Source organism: Pelophylax lessonae (assembly GCF_965119305.1).
Source record: "Pelophylax lessonae genome assembly, chromosome: 13".
Lineage (NCBI taxonomy): Eukaryota > Metazoa > Chordata > Amphibia > Anura > Ranidae > Pelophylax > Pelophylax lessonae.
This window is the reverse complement of record NC_138780.1, coordinates 151,313,623-151,335,393: the sequence shown is the minus strand read 5'-3', so window position 1 is coordinate 151,335,393 and position 21,771 is coordinate 151,313,623. Positions and strand designations below refer to the sequence as shown.

Genomic DNA, 21,771 nt, shown 5'->3' with positions numbered 1-21,771 from the left:
GACAAATTTTGCGTTATATATGATCCTCCTGCTCCCATTGGCCTTGAAAGCCCCACCTTTTCTATCTGTTGTGCTTACAAGTAAATCGAGTTCTTATGCTTTAATGTGATTATGTGTGGCTGTTCTGGGTCTTACTGGCTGAAGGCTCAACTACTTCTCCCTGCCTACTAGTGGATTCTAGAAAGTAGTGGTTTGGAGGAGGCAGACCCTTGGCCTAAATATTTATGCAGGCTCAGGTAATCCTTGGAGAAGAATGTCCAGTAAGTGGACAGAGGAGGGCCTGTCTTCTGGTGTCCTCTGGTTACTTTGTGCACTAAATTTGGAGTATCCCAAAGCTCCCCCGCACCCCAACCAAGTTCAACAAGCATTAAAGCATAAAAAGACATGCCAGCCTAGTCATTGAGTGTTGAGACTGTTTGAATGATCGTGTGCCTGGCTGCCTGTAAAACCGAGGAGGAAGAGAACCTGGGGCAAATCAGTGGGACCCAAAAGGGGTCTGCAATACACATGCTTGCAAGTATGTAAAAATAATTGAATTCTGCAAAGAAACCCATGTTCATTGTAATGGCAGATCTTGTTTATTTTTTGGGGGTTAATCTTTTTATCAAGCACATACTGTAATAGTAATGGATGGTTGATTTAATTGCCACATATAGCCTTTTAAACCTCAGGACGTAAACCTGCGTGGGATGCAGGAGTACTTTCAAGACCCCCAGAGATCAGGTGACGCTGGAAGTGCATTTAAGCCCAATGTCTGCAGTAATTTCATACTCACCTCTGCAGGGAGCCTGCTGGTAGGACTCAGACTCGTTACATTTCACTTTTAATCTTTTATTTCCAGGAGGATTCAAAGGCTTTAAAATGTGGCCTTTTTGCAGCACAGCATGCAGGCGCACATGAAAAAAAAAATAAAGGCGTCAGAGTTATCCTGCGGCAGACACCCCACTGAAGGAAGCATCTAGGGCAGATCAGCTCTTATGTTCAGTCCTTAGATGGATGGCAAAGATTCAGATGGTGCCTTCTGCCAGTTTGGAAATAAACAACTCCTTTGTTTATTGGACGGCTGGGCTGTTTTCATGCCTGGCAATCGCTTGGGTAAATTTTGAAGTGATACAGTGAAAATTAGGTCAGCCCCACATACTAGACCAGTATCACCTTTATGTGGGAAAACCAGAAAGCAGCAATAAGCAGGGATACTCCAAATGCAGCTGGGTGAAAACAGGAGGAAGTTAGCTACAGCAACCAGATTCTTGCTTTTAATTACTAACCTGCATTAGCAGATTGTTTTAAGGTCCAGTTACACCATAGAAACGCAGTCCGGATGTATTCAGAATGCTTTTCTGCATGTGCATTTTTAACACATTTTTGATACGTTCCAGTGTGTTTTTGGCACGTTTTTGGTGCTTTTTTGATGCGTTCCAAGGCTTTCCCCCCCCCCTCTTTTTTCTTAACCTTAAGGACATGTGAGTTCCAATGCATTTTCGGTGCGTTCCGGTGTGTTTTTGGTGCCTTTTTGATGCGTTCCAAGGCTTTTTCCCCCCCCTTTTTTTCTCTTAACCTTAAGTAAGGACATGTGAGTTCCAGTGCATTTTCGGTGCATTCCGGTGTGTTTTTGATACATTTTACCGCGTTTCAGTACGGTTCAGTGCAGAAAAAATGCAGCACGTTCTACTTTTCTATCTGGAACTGGAACACAATGGAACAGACTGCACCGGCGTGAACCATGCCATTGAAAACCATATAACCTATTTTCCATGAGTTTTTGAAGAAGAAAAAAACACACTGGAATGCATTTGGTGTGAACTGGCTCTTAATGGAAGTGGAACTAATTCCATTGAGTTAACAGTTTCCCAAAACAGTTACATTCAAGGCATGGTGTGAATGATAACGGTCACATTTCCTTGTATTCCCAACTAAACTGTCAAACCATCGAAATGGCGGGTGTCAAAACTGATAACATGTGCAGCACCATCTCAACTGCAGATCAAACAGAGGCCAAGGTGGAAGCTTCCTTTACTGTAAAGAATAGGAGGGTTTAGTTCTGCTTTAAAGTGGAACTTTACCCATAAGAACTTAATAAAAAATAATGTTCTTTAGCAAGGAACGTACAGTGCATCCAGAAAGTATTCACAGTGCTTCATTTTTTCCACATTTTGTTATGTTACAGCCTTATTCCAAAATGGATTAGGACCGCATTCACATTGATCTGACTTGTCAGGCGACTTTTCAGCCTGGAGTGCCAATCGAGAACCCATGAAGAGGAGGATTGGTGCTGCTCTGTGCAAAACCACTGCACAAAGTTTTTTTTTTTAAAGACTTTTGTAGCACTTTAATAATTGTTAAATAAAGAGACATATTTTTATATCAATAATTTTTTTATATGTTGCAGTATATAAAGTCCCACTTAATGCATATGACAGTCGCTACACTACTCTGCAAAATACTTTCTTGCTTAGAACACTGGACACACAGTTCCAATATGGAGCAGAAAGACATAGAGGAGAGCTACAGACTTACATCTGGTCCATGACCTGCCCTAGAAATCTAAAAAGCTTACATATCTAGAACACATGAGGTGCTAAAGGGGTGTGACCACATGTCAATGCTGAAAAATCTGAACAAACCCTCTACAGATTGCTATAAATCCTAACAAATGAATGCAGAATCTTTATAAAGTGCAAAGGTTTCACATGTTGGTATACAAATTGATACGGACCATTTATCAAGGACAGTCAATGGTGTCAAGCATCATGCAGGATTTCAATGTCGCAGACAGAGGTGAATTCTAGGCATTTACAAGGGTTCAGAAAATCTGGTTTCTCAGTTGAAGACAGTGATGACGCCATGACGGAGAAATGGTTTGGGAGCTGTACAAAAAAGTCTGACCTGACGTAATTGATAGCTGCAAGGTAGACAGAAGAAATGAGAAGCGAGAGAAAGATGAAAGGAGAAGACAGGCAATAGGATTAGGGAGCTCTGGCTCAGAGTTGCTGCAGTTCTGAGCTAAAGAGAAGTGTCTGATTTAAGTTGCTATGCAGACAGTGTTCAATGCACAGAGGCCAATTGCTCCTATAAATCAGTATTGCCTCTTTAGGAATTGCCAATTTTTTTAAAATTATTTTTATTTTTTTTAGAATCGCCTATTATTTTTCCTTCGGCGTATACCATGAAATAAAGGTTACTTGTTAAGAGAGTTGGAATGAAAGCCTCCGGGACTCTGCAATTGTTTGCTTGGGGAGTGTTAATTTAAACCTGGTACTTGAAGCAATCCTTTATTTTGCCAAAATTCACAGAAACTGCTGCCAAATAAAAACTCTTCAGTTTATAAGCATTGCATTGCTACATAATCAGTGAAGAAAAACATTGCTCCATTCTGCCTCTCACACTGCATAGAGAAGGTGAAGCCAGACTGTCAACAAACCACATCAAAGACACCTTAAGTGCCAGTTCACACATACGCGATGGGGAACCCTGCGAATCCACTGCGGGTTCTGGCATCACACTCGACTCGCAGGCAGTTCACACTTCCATATGCGAATCGCTGGGGGTGTCAAAAAGATAACGACACCCCCAGTTCAGTTCGCACATCGCAGTGTGGACTGTCAGTTCGGACATGACATAAATCGGATTGGATAGGTATGAACATCCATGTGATCCAATTCTGGTGCGGACCAAAAGAAGGGTCCTGTGAGACTTTGGTCTGAATGCGATGCAAATTCAACCATACAATCTGTATGGCTGAATTTGCAACGCACAGACATTGCATGTGATTTTCAGAGCAGTGCGCTGCAAATCACATGCAATGTCTGACATTGCATATGTATGAACTGGGTCTTAAGCCGCATTAAACCCTAAAACAATCCTTAAAGTGGAGCTACTACTAAAAGCTCTTTATTACAGAAGAGATGCTATGGGGGAGATGTGGTGCACAGAGAATCTGGTGCAGTTGTGCGTAGTAACCAATCAGCTTCAAACTTCAGCTTGTATAATTAAGCTTGGACAATAAAACCTGGAAGCGGATTGGTTGCTATGCACAACTGCAGCAGATTCTGTGTGCACTAGTGCACTCCCCATATGTCTCTTCACCAAAAACAAACACTGTTCATACAGTATTACTGGCTGGATTACAAGGTGAAAATAAAGGAGAAAAAACCTAAGGAAAAAAAAAAAGTTTACTTTAGCTTTAAAGTATTGGTAAGCTGCAATATTTACTTTTTTGTTCTGGGGTTTAATACCACTTTTAAATATAGCTAAACCACAAAACAAAAAAATTAATACATTGCAGCTTAGTAATCCTTGTGGTGGCTGCATAAGTTTTTGGTTTTTTTTGTCTGTTTTTTCCCTTTAATTCCACCTAGCGATCTGGCCTGTAACACGCTTCCTGTCTTAGAGTGTATCCACTTTAGATGGAGGAGCAACAGAAACATTTTTGGACAGCAGCATTTCCAACCTGTGGAGGGGGTATAGTTAGATGGACTAGAAGATCAGTGGATCATGGGTGCAACATCAGGATCCTGCAGACCCTCAATACAGCTGTCTACCCATACCTTCTGTACGGGCAGACAGTGGCTGAAGTGTAGGAAAAGTCAATGAACTACCATGGCATTCACCATAGCTCTTGTAGTTCATTGAGAACTGCAAGCTGTTTGACGCGGTGGAAGATGGGACTCGTAGTTCATTCATTCACAGATCTCCGTGAATGAATGACACAGCTGTGTGGGCTGAGCCCAGCACAGCCCCACCTGCTGCCATGGGGGGGGGGGGGAGGGGGAGGTCAGCTGTTGCACAGTAACATGTTACACCCTAAATAGAGGCGTAACATGTCACAAAAAGTGAACTTATCCTTTAGGGCTCTTTCACACGGGAAGACTCTGCTGATCCCTGCTAAGCAGGTGGATGACAGGTCCGTGTCCACTCCACCTAACAGATCCCCCATCCATCTGTTTTTAGCCAATGTGATAGGATCGGATGTCAGTTGACACCCACAACTCCAAATAGGGCAATGGATGGTCTGATCGGGTCCACCTAAAAAAACTGACAGGTGGACCTAAGAGGCTTAACTTAAGCAGCTTTGTTTCAAATATTGCAAGCGTAGCACCCTCTAGTGTGCTACTAGTGTGAGTGTAGTAAAATTCATATTTTGGCTCAAAGTTAACTTGTGAGTCTTAATTAGGTCAGGGTTACTGCAGGTCAGACTGGATGACTCATACAGGCAGGTCTCTGGTGCCTCCCCCAGATTCTGGAAGCTTGGAGAAATTTCTAAAAGCTAGAGGGCAGAGGCCAAGAGGGTAGATCTACATAAATAGGAGTTGGGTGGAAGATGGGGTGCTGAGGAGGCTGTCGGTGGCCTTGGAGGGGTGTCCCTGGTCTGGGGGAGTTCTGCCTTAGACTGGAGCTCAGGCTGGCTTGGGAGGATCCTGAAAGGAGTGCGGTTTGAAAATAATCTTGCCCAAGGAGCAGAAGGGAGCAAGGAGGACAGTACGAGTACTTCAGAACACCTAGGAATACACAAGGACTGCCACATGTAAGCAAGCCTTTCTGGAAGCCAATGTTGTGCTTAATCATTCCTTGCCTTTGTCCTGGGAGATCTTCGGAGCAGCCGGGTGGGCTGGTATTTTCTGCAGTCAGTAGAGCTGGGATCAGTGTCTACAGGGGAGTTGGAGATACTCCGGCATGCAGCCTATAACAGTTTTTACTACTTTCTAAGGGACTGAGCGTTCCCAGTCTTTAAGGGGCTTTTGCATCTTTGCTCATCAGAGACTGTCAGTATTAAAGAGGATAACAGTTCTTGAACGTGTACATTAGGGATCTACCGATTATTGGCAAGGCCGATATATCGAGGGCCGATATGCACTTTCCCTGATATATCGGAATTGGCCCCGGGGGTTACTAATATTGTCATGACGTAATCTCGTATGTTACGGCACGCGCCGCCGCGCACTGGGACAGCTTCTACCTTCTTAGGCTGCCTCCCTCAGCCTCGTCTGGAGTTGGGACAGTGAGTGTACACTACAGTAACAGTGCACAGTGTGTTTAACACAGCCGCCGCGGCCACAGACTGGAGTCTGGACTCGAGTCGGGAGTGGGACAGTGAGTGATTCTCATACAGTACAGTCACAGTGCATTTAACACAGCCACCACGGCCACATACCATACACCCACACACAGCTACCCGGTGCCAAACAGTCACCCACACACCCACAGGACTGTACCAGCCAGCCACAGGCCCTGTCTGTACCAGCTAGCCAGCCACAGGCCCTGGACCTGTAAAAGCCAGTCACCCACCACACAGGGTGCCAGCCAGTCACCACAGGGTGCCATCCAGCCATCACAGGGTGCCAGCAAGCCAGCCACCACAGGGTGCCAGCCAGCCAGCCACCACAGGGTGCCAGACAGCCACCCACCACAGGGTACCAGCCAGCCACCCACCACAGGGTGCCAGCCAGCCACCCACCACAGGGTGCCAGCCAGCCACCCACCACAGGGTGCCAGCCAGCCACCCACCACAGGGTACCAGCCAGTCACCCACCAAAGGGTGCCAGCCAGCCACCCACCCACCAAAGGGTGCCAGCCAGCCACCCACCAAAGGGTGCCAGCCAGTCAGTTTTTTTGTTAAGTCTATATTCAATTTCCAGTAGTGTCTTTCAAATTTCAGTGGAGATGCAGATAGCAAAATTAAAAGTGTGGTCTGGGACTATTTCTCATCTCCATCTCCAGTAAAAGCAGCAGCAGTGTGCAACACGTTCACAAACAATGTAAGCATGGAATCGATAACTGCAAAAACCAAAAATACCTCAAATCTTTGGGTCAATCTAAGAGTTCATCATGTTGAATTGTATCATGCAGCACAGAAAAAACAAAACGAATCACAAGGTGAAACATCAGTATCCCAGACAACCATAACAGATACGTTTCAGAAAAAAACAGCCATTTACAATGGTGTCTGACTCTGGATTTAAGCGGTTGATGTCCATAGTTGAGCCAAGGTACACACTGAAGAGTGACAAGTATTATCGAACCAAAATGCTGGGAAAAATTCACCAAAAGGTCGTTGAGAAAGTAAAGGCTATGCTGAAACCAGAGAATGCTGGCAACTCACTCTCATTCACGACTGACTGCTGGTCAGAACAAACAGAATCACTAATGAGTCTTACATGCCACTTCATTGACAGAGGATGGACAAAAAGGCATTTGGTGTTAAATACACAAATGATGCAAGGATCCTACACTGGGGAGTACATTGGAGAAAGGTTTCTAGGCATGCTAGAAGAATGGGGAATCACCAAAGACCGAGTGATGCTTGTGCTTCGAGACAGTGGAGCGAACATGGTGAAAGGAATGAGGCTTGCTGCAGTGTCAGACATCAGTTGCATGGCACACACCCTCCAACTTGTGGTAAATGATGGTCTGTCAAACCAAAGAGCTTTGCTTGACATAATTAGCATGCTGAAGAAGTGCGCAGGCCATTTCCACCATTCAATCCTTGCCAACCAGCGACTGAGGTGCATTCAGGAAGACCTTGGCCTATCCAAAAACAACTTGATTAACGCTGTTCCAACACGATGGAACTCAAACCTTCACATGCTGCAAAGAATGCTGGAGCAGAAGCGAGCTCTTACCATATATTCAGGTGAATATGGAGGATATTCTTGTCCTACTGCTGATCAGTGGGACATTGTAGCAAATGTCATTGAGACCCTCCTCCCCATAGAGGAAGTGAAATTAGAGGGGAGTCATTATGACTCATCTGTGTCATCTATCATCCCATGTGTGAGAGTGCTGAAGAAGAGAATGAAGGATTCAACACACGTGGCACTAAAGCATGTAGGCAGGCCATGAGGGACAGCCTCGCCAAACGTTTTTAGAAGCATGAAGAGAATAAAAATGTTGTGCTTGCATGTTTTTTGGATGCTTGATACAAGAACCATCCTTTCTCTTCTGATGATGTATTGGCCAAGGCAAAACAATGGCTGACAGAAGATATTCAACAGGAGGTTCCTGCCGAAAAGAAAAGTCAAAAAGAGCAGGTTTCTAATGTGGAAGAGCAGGATGCTTCAAAAATAGAAAAAATGTCCAAAAAGACAACGGTCAGAAGAGAATAGATGGTCGAATAGATGCCATGTTCAGTGTTTTATTGGGGCCTCATGCGAAGGATTCTTGTGAAACTGCAATGAGCCTGGATCATGAACTTCATCTCTATTTGAAGGAACCAGTAATTGACAGAAGAAGTGGTGATCCTCTTCAGTGGTGGAAAGAAAATGAGGAACACTACAAAAGACTTGCTTCTCATGCTAGAAGATACCTTTCTGCTCCTTCTTCCTCGGTACCAAGTGAGCGTGTTTTTAGTGAAGTGGCAGCAATTTATGAAAAAAAAAAGAAGCCGTTTAACTGGTGAACATGCTGAAATGTTATGCTTTCTGCACTATAATATTGTTCTGCTTAACTGGAAGTATTGAAAGTGTAGTAGTATGGTACTGGTGTCCACTCCACTCCAATCCATTCCACTATCTAGCTTTTGTCTGGCTTTTTTTCTAGCAGTTTGGCACTGACTGCGCTGCAATCAGTGCAAAACTGCTAGAAAAAAAAGCTAGACAGTGGATTGCAGTCAGTGGACTACTACTGCTGTAGTGCGCCACTCACTGCCTAGCTTTTTTTCTAGCAGTTTTGCACTGACTGCAGTTAGTGATATAATATCATTGCAGTGAGTGCACTACTGCAGGAGTAGTCCACTGACTCCTCCAATCCACTGTCTAGCTGTTTGTTGTTGTCTAGCTTTTTTCCTAGCAGTTTAATTTGCACTGACTGCAGTGTTAAAAATGTTAATAAACAAACATTAAAATGTTCAGTAACATGTTCAGTAACAGATTTGTGTCGAAATTTGTGTTTATTTTGCAAAACTTTTAATGTTCAAAATATCGGGCCATATGGCCAAAATATCGGTATCGGCAATGAAAAACCGATATCGGTCGATCACTAGTGTACATAGGGAGGAAGTTGTCCCTGGTTTGGTTGCAATCAAGCTGGGTATCCCATAATTCCTATTCCCCATCCAAGTTAATACCCCTAATAAAGCATAAAATCCAAGCTCAAAGACTTCCTTTTGTCTTGATGAAAGTGAAAAATGCTTATTGCCTGGCTGTGCAGAAGTGGGGAACCCAGTCAACTGCAACCCCTGCGGAGGTAGTGCTACACAAGGTTTACCAAACACATTTAAACTCCGTACCTCTTCCGCAGTGTCGATTCGCAAACTTTCACCACTCGAATAACTTCTTTAATGGTGCGTCGGAAATCATGCATTCTGGATGCAACCAGAAGAGCTGTAGAGAGGGATGAAAAATCCACAGTCAGTGACACAGGTGTGAAGAGCAGCCATGCCTGCCAATTACCAGAATGCGACGACAGTTACACCAAGGGCTCCTAACAGCTGTTTGGTATTCTAGACAGCTTGGAGTGCATGCACCGTCTCCAGCCAGGTTTACAAACTCCGCTCTTACTTTGTGAGCTGTGGTAATTGCTGTAAACCTTTCATTTGCTTCAATGGAGTGAAGCCTACAGCAATGAAAAAACAAGTCTTATAGGCGCGGGCCCTATATCATTCTTGTCCCTTGATATGCTATGAGTTTATAGAGGGCAATGAAAGACATATAAAGATGTATAAAAAATTTGGTTGTAAAGGTAATGCTGGCTTTTTATTAAGCTCTGCAATATATACTGGGCTTCAAAACACAACAAATCACACGTACAAATCGGGAACTTCCATCTGAACAATGCAGATTTACCTCTACAAGGACACAGAAACATTCTTCATCCACTATTCATTGTGTTTCCCATAGAGGTGAAATAAAAGGAGATATCACTTCATGTCAGTCTTCTTTATGTATTTTAAAGTAAACCTTTCCTAAATCGGTGCATTTCAAACTTACCACATGAACAAAAAAGAAAAAGATCCAAATGCTGATGTTTCTTGTTAACCACTTTAGGACCAGAAGGATTTTCCCCCTTAATGACCAGGCCACTTTTTTCAACTTAGCACTGCGTGAATTTAACTGACAATTGCGCGGTCATGCGACGCTGTACCCAAACTAAATTGATGTCCTTTTTTTCACACAAATAGAGCTTTCTTTTGGTGGTATTTGATCACCGGTGCGATTTTTATTTTTTGCGCTATACACAAAAAAAAAGAGCGACAATATTTTTCACATTCTGCTATAGGACATTCCCAAAAAGAAAATTTAGAAATCAAATTTTTTTAAAATTTTAGGCCAATTTGTTTTCTGCTACATATTTTTGGTAAAAAAAAAAAAAAATCGCAATAAGAGTATTTTGATTGATTTGCGCAAAAGTTATTGCGTCTACTAACTACGAGAAAGCTTTATGTAATTTTTATTGTTTTTTTTTACTAGTAATGGCGGCGATCTGTGCTTTTTTGCAGGACTGCGACATTGCGGCGGACATATTGGACCAGTGACATTACTACAGTAATCAGTGCTAAAAATATGCATTGTTACTGTAATAATGACACTGGCAGGGAAGGGGTTAACATTGTGGGTGATCAAGGGGTTAAATGTGAGCTTAGGGGAGTGATTCTAACTGTGGGGGGGGCGTGGCTTGTGAAATGACTATAGAGACCTGTAATCCTATATAGAAGGAGCTGCCTGCCCGCTGCATCGGCTTCCCCACTGACGAGTGGGGCTGGGAGCACTCCATTTTGTGTTGATGGAGGAATCCAATCGATCCAATAGATCCCAAGGAGCTATTGTATTCTGACAGTGGGAGGCTTCCCAGCCTACAGAATACAATAATCAATGCTTGCGGCTCTAGTAATTGAACAAAAAAAAAAAATCCGACAGACTGGTTGTGCTGAAGGCGATCGATAGTTCAGCTTCAGTACAACCAGCATGCCCATACATGGATCGAAGTTTGGCCAGTTCAGCAAAAACCAGACATATTCCAATTAGTCTATGGAGCGCTTAACTCCTACCTATTATGCTTAAGGCTGTGTAAATTTACAGCACTATACAAGTACCTGTAACAAATATTATTTGGGTGGGAACAGTGTTTTTTTGTATTAAACCAGAGATGTGCTTTAATATTAGAAGCATATAAGAACAATCTTTAGGACTTAAAGGAGGTAAGAAAAAAATATGATTAAAAATAAATGAACTAGAAATTTCACATGTACTTTTCCAATAGTACTTCTATTATACAGTTTGGTCAATTTTAGTATAGCTCCTCTAACTGTGCATTAAGGGACTGGACATCATTCTCACATACAGAATATTTTTGCGAACAGTAAATGCTTTTCTGTGTGTGCACAAAGCCCTGTTTTATAGCAGTTTATTTGGAGGCTTAAGGTCCATTAGGATCTGTTCAAGTCCTTGTGAAAACACAGGCTGTGTAAAATAAATGGGTTACAGTCAGCAGCAAAGGACTCTGGGAGAATTGCTATTCCACTGTACAATACAGAGCAGATGGGGGCCATGTATCATAAATAATGTGCAATCTATAATCATCTCTACACCTAATGTTTTTCGCTCTTCTCCATTAGACTATAGAGAAAAACACATTCACAGAAAACACACAGGATCCAATGATGCATTTCATATTAGTGCGGCAGTTAAACTGCTGGAAAAATGACGATACATTTGCAGGCGCGCTTTATGACAATTATATTTCCCAGTGAAATGATCTTGTCAGATGGCCTCGGCACAGCTATAATGGACAATGAATAGGTCATATCAGAAAGGTCATTTCCTCTCTCAGAAGACGAACTTTAATAAGCTTGCTGTGTCAGAAAGTGAAATTATCCTGAGACAAAATTATGAGAATGAAGAGAAATGGTGAGGACTGGAAAGAACTAGACATTTAGAATCTTCCAGGGAATTCCCAGGATTTCAGGAACTCCAACATCTATATATGATGTATGTCTGCGCTGCTCATATAAATATATTGATTAAATAAATAAATTACCGCTAGTGCAAACACATAATTATTGACCAATACAATAATCAATAAAGTGTATAAGTGATATGTAAACAGTGATAAAAATAATTATAATTATAAACTATTCCAAAAATTTTTTTTTTAAACCATTCCAAAAAAAGTCTATGATAAGTAGAACAACAGTCTATTAATGAAAAAAGTGCTCAGTGCAAAGTGCTTCTTATATCATCCAGTGACTTCTTAAAGTGCTTTGTGCTCAGATCCTTCCACTCAGTGCTCCCCTCTTAGTTCCCCACTCACCAGATAGTAAGAGGGAATAACGCCTTTCACAGCTTAAAGATGGTGGAGAGTGTATCCACTTCTGTTGAGGATAGGACCGTAGTATATATGTGGCTTTGGAATTCTTGGATGTCCTCTTAAACCAGGGGTCTTCAAACTATGGCCCCCCAGTTGTTTAGGCACTACAATTCCCATCATGCCTAGTCATGTCTGGGAATGTCAGAGTTTTACAATGCCTCATGGGATGTGAAGTTTGGCAACAGCTGAAGGGCCGTAGTTTGAGGATCCCTGTCTTAAAAGATTCCCCCCATGGATATAAAAGAGGAGATCTCCATAGTGAAGTACTGTAAAAGTAAAAGTTTTTGATAACGCTGTGATTGGAGGAGTGAAACGCGTCAAGCCGTTGCCCGCACGTACGACGTCACATCTGGTGGTTGGAACGCAGAAGGCAGAAGTGGCGTCCACCACCAGGAAGGAACTAGGCGTTTGTTTTTCATTGTTTTTGTAAGTGTAAATTTGTCTTTTTTTGAATAAAATACTTTTACGGTACTTCACTATGGAGATCTCCTCTTTTATATTCATGGGGGGAATCGCTTAAGAGGACATCCAAGAATTCCAAAGCCACATATATACTACGGTCCTATCCTCAACAGAAGTGGATACACTCTCCTCCATCTTTAAACTGTGAAAGGCGTTATTCCCTCTTACTATCTGGTGAGTGGGGAACTAAGAGGGGAGCACTGAGTGGAAGGATCTGAGCACAAAGCACTTTTAAGAAGTCACTGGATGATAAAAGAAGCCCTTTGCACTGAGCACTTTTTTCATTAAGACTGTTCTACTTATCATAGACTTTTTTTGGAATGGTTTAAAAAAAAAAAATTTTTGGAATGGTTTATAATTATAATTATTTTTATCACTTTTTACATATCACTTATGCACTTTATTGATTATTGTATTGGTCAATAATTCTGTATTTGCACTAGAGGTAATTTATTTATTTAATCAATTTATTTATATGACACACATTATATATAGATTCATTTAAAGGCACAACCGGTTTGTTTAGCAGCAGCTCAAAGCATATCATAGTATTTATTTGTGTTTCACCATAAGCGCAGGTACTTGCACCACATAGGAACTCCAACATATCCATGTGTATTTCTTGGTTCTAGAAATAAGCAATGGAGCATTGCCACTGTACAGATCTACTAAGGAAGAAGAACAGCCAGAGTAATGGAGCACAGTCACCACACAGAACTACTAGGGAGGAAGAACAGCCAGAGCAATGGAGGACAGTGACCAAATAGGTCTATGGAGGAAGAACAGCCAGAGTAATGGAGCACAGTCACCATACAGATCTACTAAGGAGAAAGAACAGCCAGAGCAATGGAGAATAGTTGCCAAAGTCGTCTAATGAGAAAGAACAGCCAGAGTAATGGAGCACAGTCACCATACAGGACTACTGAGGAAGAACAGCCAGAGCAATGGAGCACAGTCCAAAAGAGGTCTAAGGAGGAAGAACACCCAGAGAGATAGAACAACCACCATACAGATCTACTAAGGAGGAAGAACAGCCAGAGTGATAGAGCACAGTTACCATACATAACTACTAAGGAGGAAGGCCAGAGCAATGGAGCACAGTTACCAAAAAGGTTTAAGGAGGAAAAAAAGCCACAGTGATGGAGCACAGTCACCATACAGAACTACTAAGGCAGGGGTCTCCAAATTATGGCCCTCCAGTTGTTCAGGAACTACAATTTCCATCATGCCTGTAAATGTCAGAGTTTTACAATGCCTCATGGGAAGTGTAGTTCGGCAACAGCTGGAGGGCCATAGTTTGGAGATCCCTGTACTAAGGAGTAAGAATAGGCAGTAAGGAGGTAGAACAGAGTAATGCAGCACAGTGACTCTACAGAGCTACTAAGGAGGAAGCACAGCTTGAGTAATGGAACACAGTTACCACACAGGACTACCAAGGGGGAAACTCAGCCGGAGCAGTGAATCAGTTACCAAACCGATTGGAGGAAGTATAGCATGCATATATTATGAACAAATATTGTTGCCCTATATTGGCTACAGACTATACACAGAAACAAGGATTAAAAATAAAGTACTTTATTTCTCCCTTAAAGCTGTACCTAATATAAAGAACCCAAACTAATGCAGCTTTGTTTCCATGCATACATAGTGAAATTTACTTTTTTTCTTTTTAATACAAGCAGTATAGCGTACATCCGCCGCTCCATAGAGGGCAATGATGGATGGTCTGATCAGGTCCACCTGGAAAACTGAAAGGCAGACCTGTCTGTCAGTGTGAAAGGGGCCTAAAGGTGAACTAAGCCTACAAACCCAGTCAGTCTTATTTCTTTTAAAGCGGAGTTCCGGGCCACAAAAAAAAATTTTCAATGAAAATACCCCCGGGACAGTCAGGGCAAGTACATTCTACAATGGATAGCCTCTGTACTGTCCCGGTTCGCACTTACCTTTTAGAAGAAATACTTACCTTGAAAATTTCTTCTCCAGCGCTGCCATCTCAGGTGTGGGCAGCTGAAGCCAGCGCGTCCTCTTCTGCGTCCTCTTCTCCCAGAATGCGCCTGCCCCAGCCCCGCTCGTCACTTCCGGTGCGCGCGCGTCATCCCTCCACAGCTTCTGGGCATGCCCAGAAGCTGTTTAGCAGGAAATGAGGCGCCGAACCGGAAGTGACGAACGGGGTCGGTGTAGGTGCACTGATTCCTGGGAGCGATGATGTTCAGCTCCCAGGAATCAATGCAAAAAGGAAGTGACGGCCCGTGCAGAGGGAGGAAGTGGAAGAAAGGTGAGTATATTTTTCTGCAATAACAAGGTAAGTAAAAAAAAAAAAATCGTAATTATCCATTTCTTTTTCAGGTGACTAGAAGCAAGCGGATGGCCCAAAATCGACTATGTCGATTTTGTGGCCGGAACTCCGCTTTAAGTGGTTGTAAACCTCAGACATGCAATATGAACAAAGCATATCCCTCTATATGATGTACTTGTCTCAATTAGGAGCACTAAGTGTCATTTCTGTCTGCTGCTTTGTTTCCCTTCCTTGTTATCTGCATGAACCCCTTCTGACAAATTTTACTGACACCAAAAGAAAAATGATGATGGGAAGGGATCTCCAGCTGATTTACAGCCTCAGCTCTGTTACTGTGTGCTGTGTGAAGGGGGTGTGTGCTTTCTATCCAATCAGCTCTCAGAGTTCTCCTCACTGAGCTCTGCAGAGTGTAATTTCAGCTCTCCACCCCTTTTTTTTCTTAACTCCCAGACAAGCTTATAAATTCTGCACTTTGAACAGACGTAGAGAAGAGAAGACTGCAGATACAACTTGTGTAGGAGGATTTGTTTCATCTCTGTGTATCACCTTTGAATAGTCCCTTCACTGGGTATAGGTAAGGGTTTACAACCACTTTAAGTGTGGGTGAAAATAACTGATCTGGACTGCCTGTGCTGCATTATCAATTGAATTCATACACTGGAAAAAAACTTTTGCAGAATGCAAGTTCGAATTTGATTTAGGTAAACAAGGCCAAGTGTGGGCAGGACTGTGTAGTTTGGTGCCCCGCCAATGACTACCACAATGCTCTATCAATATAATAAAAAAAGGCAATATTACATTAGATAAAAGAACAGCATTCATACAGGCGATGGGTAAAGCTGATTCACAAGAAAATGATATCATTGATTTATAACAAGTAATTACTATAAATCTTCCATACCGGCACCGCAGAGCCCAGACGGTCGTCGGCCAGTGTGCATCCAATCTCTCTTCATTCTCTGGACCAGTCTCAGTGCGGTCATAGAGACTTCATGATTCTTATCCCCAAACTCCAGCATGTGCGCAAAACGTGGAATGTACAGGCAAGGATCTGTAAGAGATAGCAACTTGTAAGTAATCCATAAATAACAATGATTGGATAAAAAGGCAAGAAAAAAATCCTTTTTTTTTCTGTTTGGTACAATTATCCTATTTTAAAGCTATATTATTATGAAGTGGTATGCTGTTCTGTTTGAACTAATAATCAATGTGACATCAAATTTTAATTCTGTAAAAAAAAAAAAATGTAATTCTGTGTAATAATATGACATAAATATAAATTCAGTAAAAAACCCAATATTCTATTTTAAATCTTAGAAAGGGTAGTGATATCTGCGTTTAGAATAAGAACATAAGAACTGTGTAAATGAATCAGGCAGCCAGCTAAATAAGTGGATTACAGACTTATAGCATAAATGAAAGAAAAAAGCAGCGCCAAAAATTGAAAATATTAAAATGAATATAAACGTCCAATAAATGTAATGCAGTCCAAATAATGTCCAATGCAGAGGCAATAAAAGGAGGGAAAGCCTCTGACGATGTCATTTCCTATGACGACACGCGTAAGGCGACTACACTGATGGAACGGTCAGCACTCTATCTACACCGCGGTTCTTCTTTTATACGATATGCTCTGAAAACTTTCGCAAGATTCGCAACATTCGCAAGATTGTAAGTGCAATATTTATTTTTATCCAATAAATGCCTATTTGTACAGTCTGCACTGCACTTTTGTTCTTTGAGGTAAATTGGAGGTGGTTTGGAGTGTTCCGACTTGAATAGTTCCAGTGCTTTGGCTTTCCATACCTGTGAGATTTACATGCCTACTTTTTTTTTTTTTTTAAATCAGAAAACATCTTTATTGAGAGAAATTCACATCACCACAGTAAAACAGCAATACACGGTACAGGCATAGTAACATAAAATCACCATCACCTTATAAAACAGTATGCAGAACAAACACGCCACAACCCCCCTTAAAGCAGACAACCCCCAACAACAGTGCCTGATACAGTATCATTATTACGGCCCTCCAATCCACCCCCAGTGAATCAAGCAATCATCCCCCAGCAGCCCCATACATGCCTACTTTGATTACCTTCTGGTAAGCAGTTTGTGAGATCAGCACGATTGGGTATATACTGCTCCTGTATCTACCACTGGTATCTGGGATCTTGGTCTGGCTTTCCCTCCTTTTATTGCCTCTGCATTGGACATTATTTGGACTGCATTACATTTATTGGACGTTTATATTCATTTTAATATTTTCAATTTTTGGCGCTGCTTTTATCTTTTATTTATTTTAAATCTTAGTCCTCGTTCACACAGATGTATCTAAGCGTAGACCCGTGTAAGGGACCGTGTTCTCTCTTCAAGGGAAGTGTAGGTGTTCTGTACATCCACATGCAGGCAGTCCAATTCATGTCAATTGGGTTGCAGTAGCTGCACAGATATAAAGACAGTGAGCAGGCTGGCTCTTTATTGCAGAAAATATGCAATGTCTCTTCTGCAATAAAATATACCTGCCCGCCTGTTTGCTGTTTTCTTTAGAATGTACATTGAGCTGTGCAAGCCAATGACGCCAATGAAGATGACCACAGCCTGGCACCTGGAAGAAGCCGGGTAAAAGATGCTGGCGAGAGACGTTGGACCACTAAAGGAAAGGTTAATACAGGCGGTCTCCGAGTTACAAACAAGATAGGGTCTGTAGGTTTGCTCTTAAGTTGGATTTGGTTGTAAGTCGGAACAGGTACATTTTAAGGGTAGCTCCAGCCAAAAAAATAATTTATAAGCTTTTTGGATAGCAAAGGGAACGGTTAACACCCTGTAATAATTGTGTTGCTGTCTGTGCCCCTGTTCAGAAGATTTCACATAACTTTCTGTCCCTGTGATTATTGGATTTTGAAAAATTTGGGTTGTTTTAGAAACAAGAATTGGTGATAAAGCTTCAGTAGAGACACCTTTTACCCATGATACCCCTTACAGGAGTGAATTTCCCATCCTAGGGGTAGATTTCCTCTTGCTTACTGTTGTCTCCCTCCGTTTGTAAGTAGGAGTCCTTTGTAAGTAGATGTTTGTAACCCGGGGACCGCCTGTATCAGAAATCTTAGTTCCACTTTAAAACATATGTATAGCAAAAACATGTTCTTATTATGGACAGCGTGGGAAAGGTTTAATAGCGATCAGTTTATTTTTTTATTTCTGTATCCATTGGAGAGATTTCCCTTAACTACCTGTCCCGAAGACAATACCTCCTGGCAAAATTATGCCCCTGGCTCTCCTCCCATTACAGAGCTCCCTCTGTTTCTTTAAGCAGGCAGAACCCTATGGGGTACCACAGCCCAGACTTTATGAATGGCCCAGAAATTTCAGGTTGCCGGTTGTGTAACCTAGTGGAGTATAGGATAATGTTTCGTTGTCACCTGCCCTGTGCAGTGACATTTGCACAGAGTGGTTCCTTACCTCCTCATTGGTGACAACCCCCCGGCGCTGTCAGCTTCTCCCTGCCAGGTGGTAAGAAGGCAACTGCGTGCTTCTGAGCTGGGCTGTGTGCATCCATAGACACACGGTGCAGGTAAGGCAAGTCCCCTCCTCTCTTCAAATCAAATGATTTTGGTGTATGACTCACCATTTTTTTTTTTTTTTCTAAGGTCTGTGTTTACACTATATAAGGTGGAACAGGGTGTATAACCATGGTTTCTGCCCTGAGATACACCCTTTAATTTAATCACTTTTTTTTTTTTTTTTTTTTGAGGCACCAGGTTTGTAGGGAAGGAAAAAGAAAGGGACAATGAACAGAAAAATAGTTGAAGGGTAATTCTTATGCTGGTGACACCAAAATTCCATGGTTTTGTGTAAATTTATGTTTTTTTGTTTTGTAATGTTACATCTTCATTTGCTATGTATGTAAAGAAATTTAATAAAAATATGTATAAATTAATGAAACAAATGACATAACTGAATAACTCCAGTAGTAAATAAATAATTTTAATCAATATAAAAAAAGAAGTCCCCTCTCAAAAGTTTGAGTGACAGCAGCAGGAGCTCATGGTTCCTGCTGCTCTCAGTGTCTCCTATGAGACCATCAAGTGGTGCTGCAGCTGGGGCAGCACTGGAGCGGTGAGAGGATTCAGGTAAGTGTTTAGGAATGGGGGTCAGGTAGTGGGATATTTTAATCTATTTTTTACCTTAATGCAGTACCCAATACTAAACCCAGGACCCTGCATTCACTATATCTGGTCTCCCACAGTACACAGAACATGAAAATGCAATAATTTTAGTGAATATAAACTGCTAAATACCTTTTCTCATCAGCAGTATTTAGCAGTCTTGTGACTTTTATCAATGTCTGGTTAAAGCTTGTAGGAGGAGTTTTCATTCTCCTCTCACTGTCCTATGAGGCTGCAGGATCCCTGACCCTCTGTCTGGACAGTGCTGATTGGCCCTGGGCTGATCGCATGCACCCTCCAAAAAAAAAAATCCTTAGCAATACACACCAAACTGAGCAAGTGCAGACTGACTAAAAAGGCTCTGTCTTTTTAGGAGATGGATTGGGGACAGTAGAAAAGGGGGGAGGATCAGAGAAGACAGGCTCAAACAGCCTTTTTACGCAATGCGGAGAATGAACCCCTTAGGTTCCACAGTGAGTATAACAAGCATGCTTTACTGCATATACAGACTGATTTTACTGTTGCAGGTTTAGTAACACTTTAATGGCAGGTAGCGATATCTGCTCTTCCTTAAAGACTGATTTCTGGTTTGCATGAGACTATGGAAAGTCAATAAAAAGTCAGTCTCTGGGAAATTAGCCAAAATTAAAAATACATTTTATGATTTTTTTAAATACATAGCTAGAGTAAAAGGCAGGTTAGTATTTGCAGATTAGACATTATATAAGCCAGTGTAATAACACATACAAGGGATAAAAAAAATAAATAAAAAAAAAACTTTACGCACTTTTTTTTTATATTTAATAAAGTTAAAAAAGTGCACAAAACTTTTGAAGAACCCTCATATTTATGAATTAGGTCCATACAGTAGAAAGCAGCAGAAAGGCTCTCGTACGCCTGTTCCTCCTACACAAGGTCAATAGAAAAGAGATGTAGGAGACGAGGAGGATAAAATGAGAATGTATACACATTGATGGGGAAAGAGATGGTCAAGGACAAAGTATAGGTCAATTGTAGAAGGTAAGATAAGAGAGATGGATGACAATCCATTGTCACACAGTCATGCATGTGTAGATACTGAGACCTTGTAAATGCTGGGATTTGGTGAGCCTGTAATGATGTAACTATCTAGTACAAAATGGTAGGAAGAAGACTTTTTTGTTTTGCTAACAACTTATACACATATTGTACAATGAGAATGACTCAAAGTACATTTCTGATCGTACGTGAAATAGTACATAGGAAGTAGCATATACAACGTTATAACAAGTTCCGGCATCAAAAATGACTTTGGGCCATCCGCCTGCTAACATTCACCTGAAAAAGAAATGGATAATGACGATTTTTTTTTTCTTTACTTACCTTGCTATTGAAGAAAATATACTTACCTTTCTTCCACTTCCTCCCTCTGCGGACACGGCGCGCGCTGTCACTTCCTGCTTGCATTGATTCCTGGGAGCTGAACGTCATCACTCCCAGGAATCAATGTGCCTGCACCGGCCCCACTCGTCAGTTCCGGTGCAGCCGCGTCATTCCCTGCTAAACAGCTTCTGGGCATGCCGCACCTGCCCCAGAAGTGACGAGCGGGGCCAATGCAGGGCATCGAAGGACCAAAGAAGACACGGAAGAGGACACCGAAGAGGACGCGCCGGCTTCAGCTGCCCACACCTGAGATGGCAGCGCTGGACAAGACATTTTCAAGGTAAGTATTTCTTCTAATAGGTAAGTGCGACCTGGGACAGTTCAGAGACTATCCATTGTGGAATGTACTAGCCCTGACTGTCCCGGGGGTATTTTTATTCAAAGATAGTTTCCGAGGCCAGAACTACGCTTTAACCACTTTAGCCACGGGAGATTTGGCTGCTCAATGACCAGGCCACTTTTTTCAACTTGGCACTGCGTGACTAACTGATAATTGCGTAGTCATGCAATGCTGTACCCGAACGAAATTTACATCCTTTTTTTCCCCACAAACAGAGCTTTCTTTTGGTGGTATTTGATCACCTCTGCGCTTTTTATTTTTTGCGATATTAATAAAAAAACAGCAAAAATTTTGCGAAAAATTTACACTTTCTACTTTGACTGTTAAAAAATATCCAATATATTACATTTTTGTCATATTTAGGCCAAAATGTATTTAGCTACATGTCTTTGACAAAAAAATTCTCAATGAGCGGATTTTTATCCACTTTAAGACCGGAAGATTTTACCCCATTTCTGACCAGGCCATATTTTGCGATTCGGCACTGCGTTACTTTAAACAGACAATTGCGTGGTCGTGCGACGCTGTACCCAAATGAAATTTACGTCTTTTTTCCCCACAAATAGAGCTTTCTTTTGGTGGTATTTGATCACCTGTGCGATTTTTATTTTTTGAAAAGAGGAGCGACAATTTTGAAAAAAAAACAACAATATTTTTCACATTCTGTTATATAACATTCCCAAAAAAAAAAAAATGTATAAATCCAAATGTTTTAACATTTTTAGGCCAATTTGTTTTCTGCTACATATTTTTGGTTAAAAAAAAATCGCAATAAGTGTATT

The 21,771-nt window shown here is 41.7% G+C and overlaps 1 protein-coding gene across 1 annotated transcript in view; it reads right to left on the bottom strand.

Moving 5' to 3' along the window:
• The window catches only part of BRF1 (BRF1 general transcription factor IIIB subunit), a 627,002-nt gene that overhangs the window by 251,036 nt on the left and 354,195 nt on the right, over window positions 1–21,771 (bottom strand). Inside the window, exons 6-7 of the mRNA XM_082242741.1 lie at window positions 15,960–16,109; window positions 9,224–9,317 (exon numbers count right to left, since the gene is read on the bottom strand). Coding sequence (XP_082098867.1) covers window positions 9,224–9,317; window positions 15,960–16,109 — 244 coding nt within the window. The remainder of the gene's footprint in view (window positions 1–9,223; window positions 9,318–15,959; window positions 16,110–21,771) is intronic.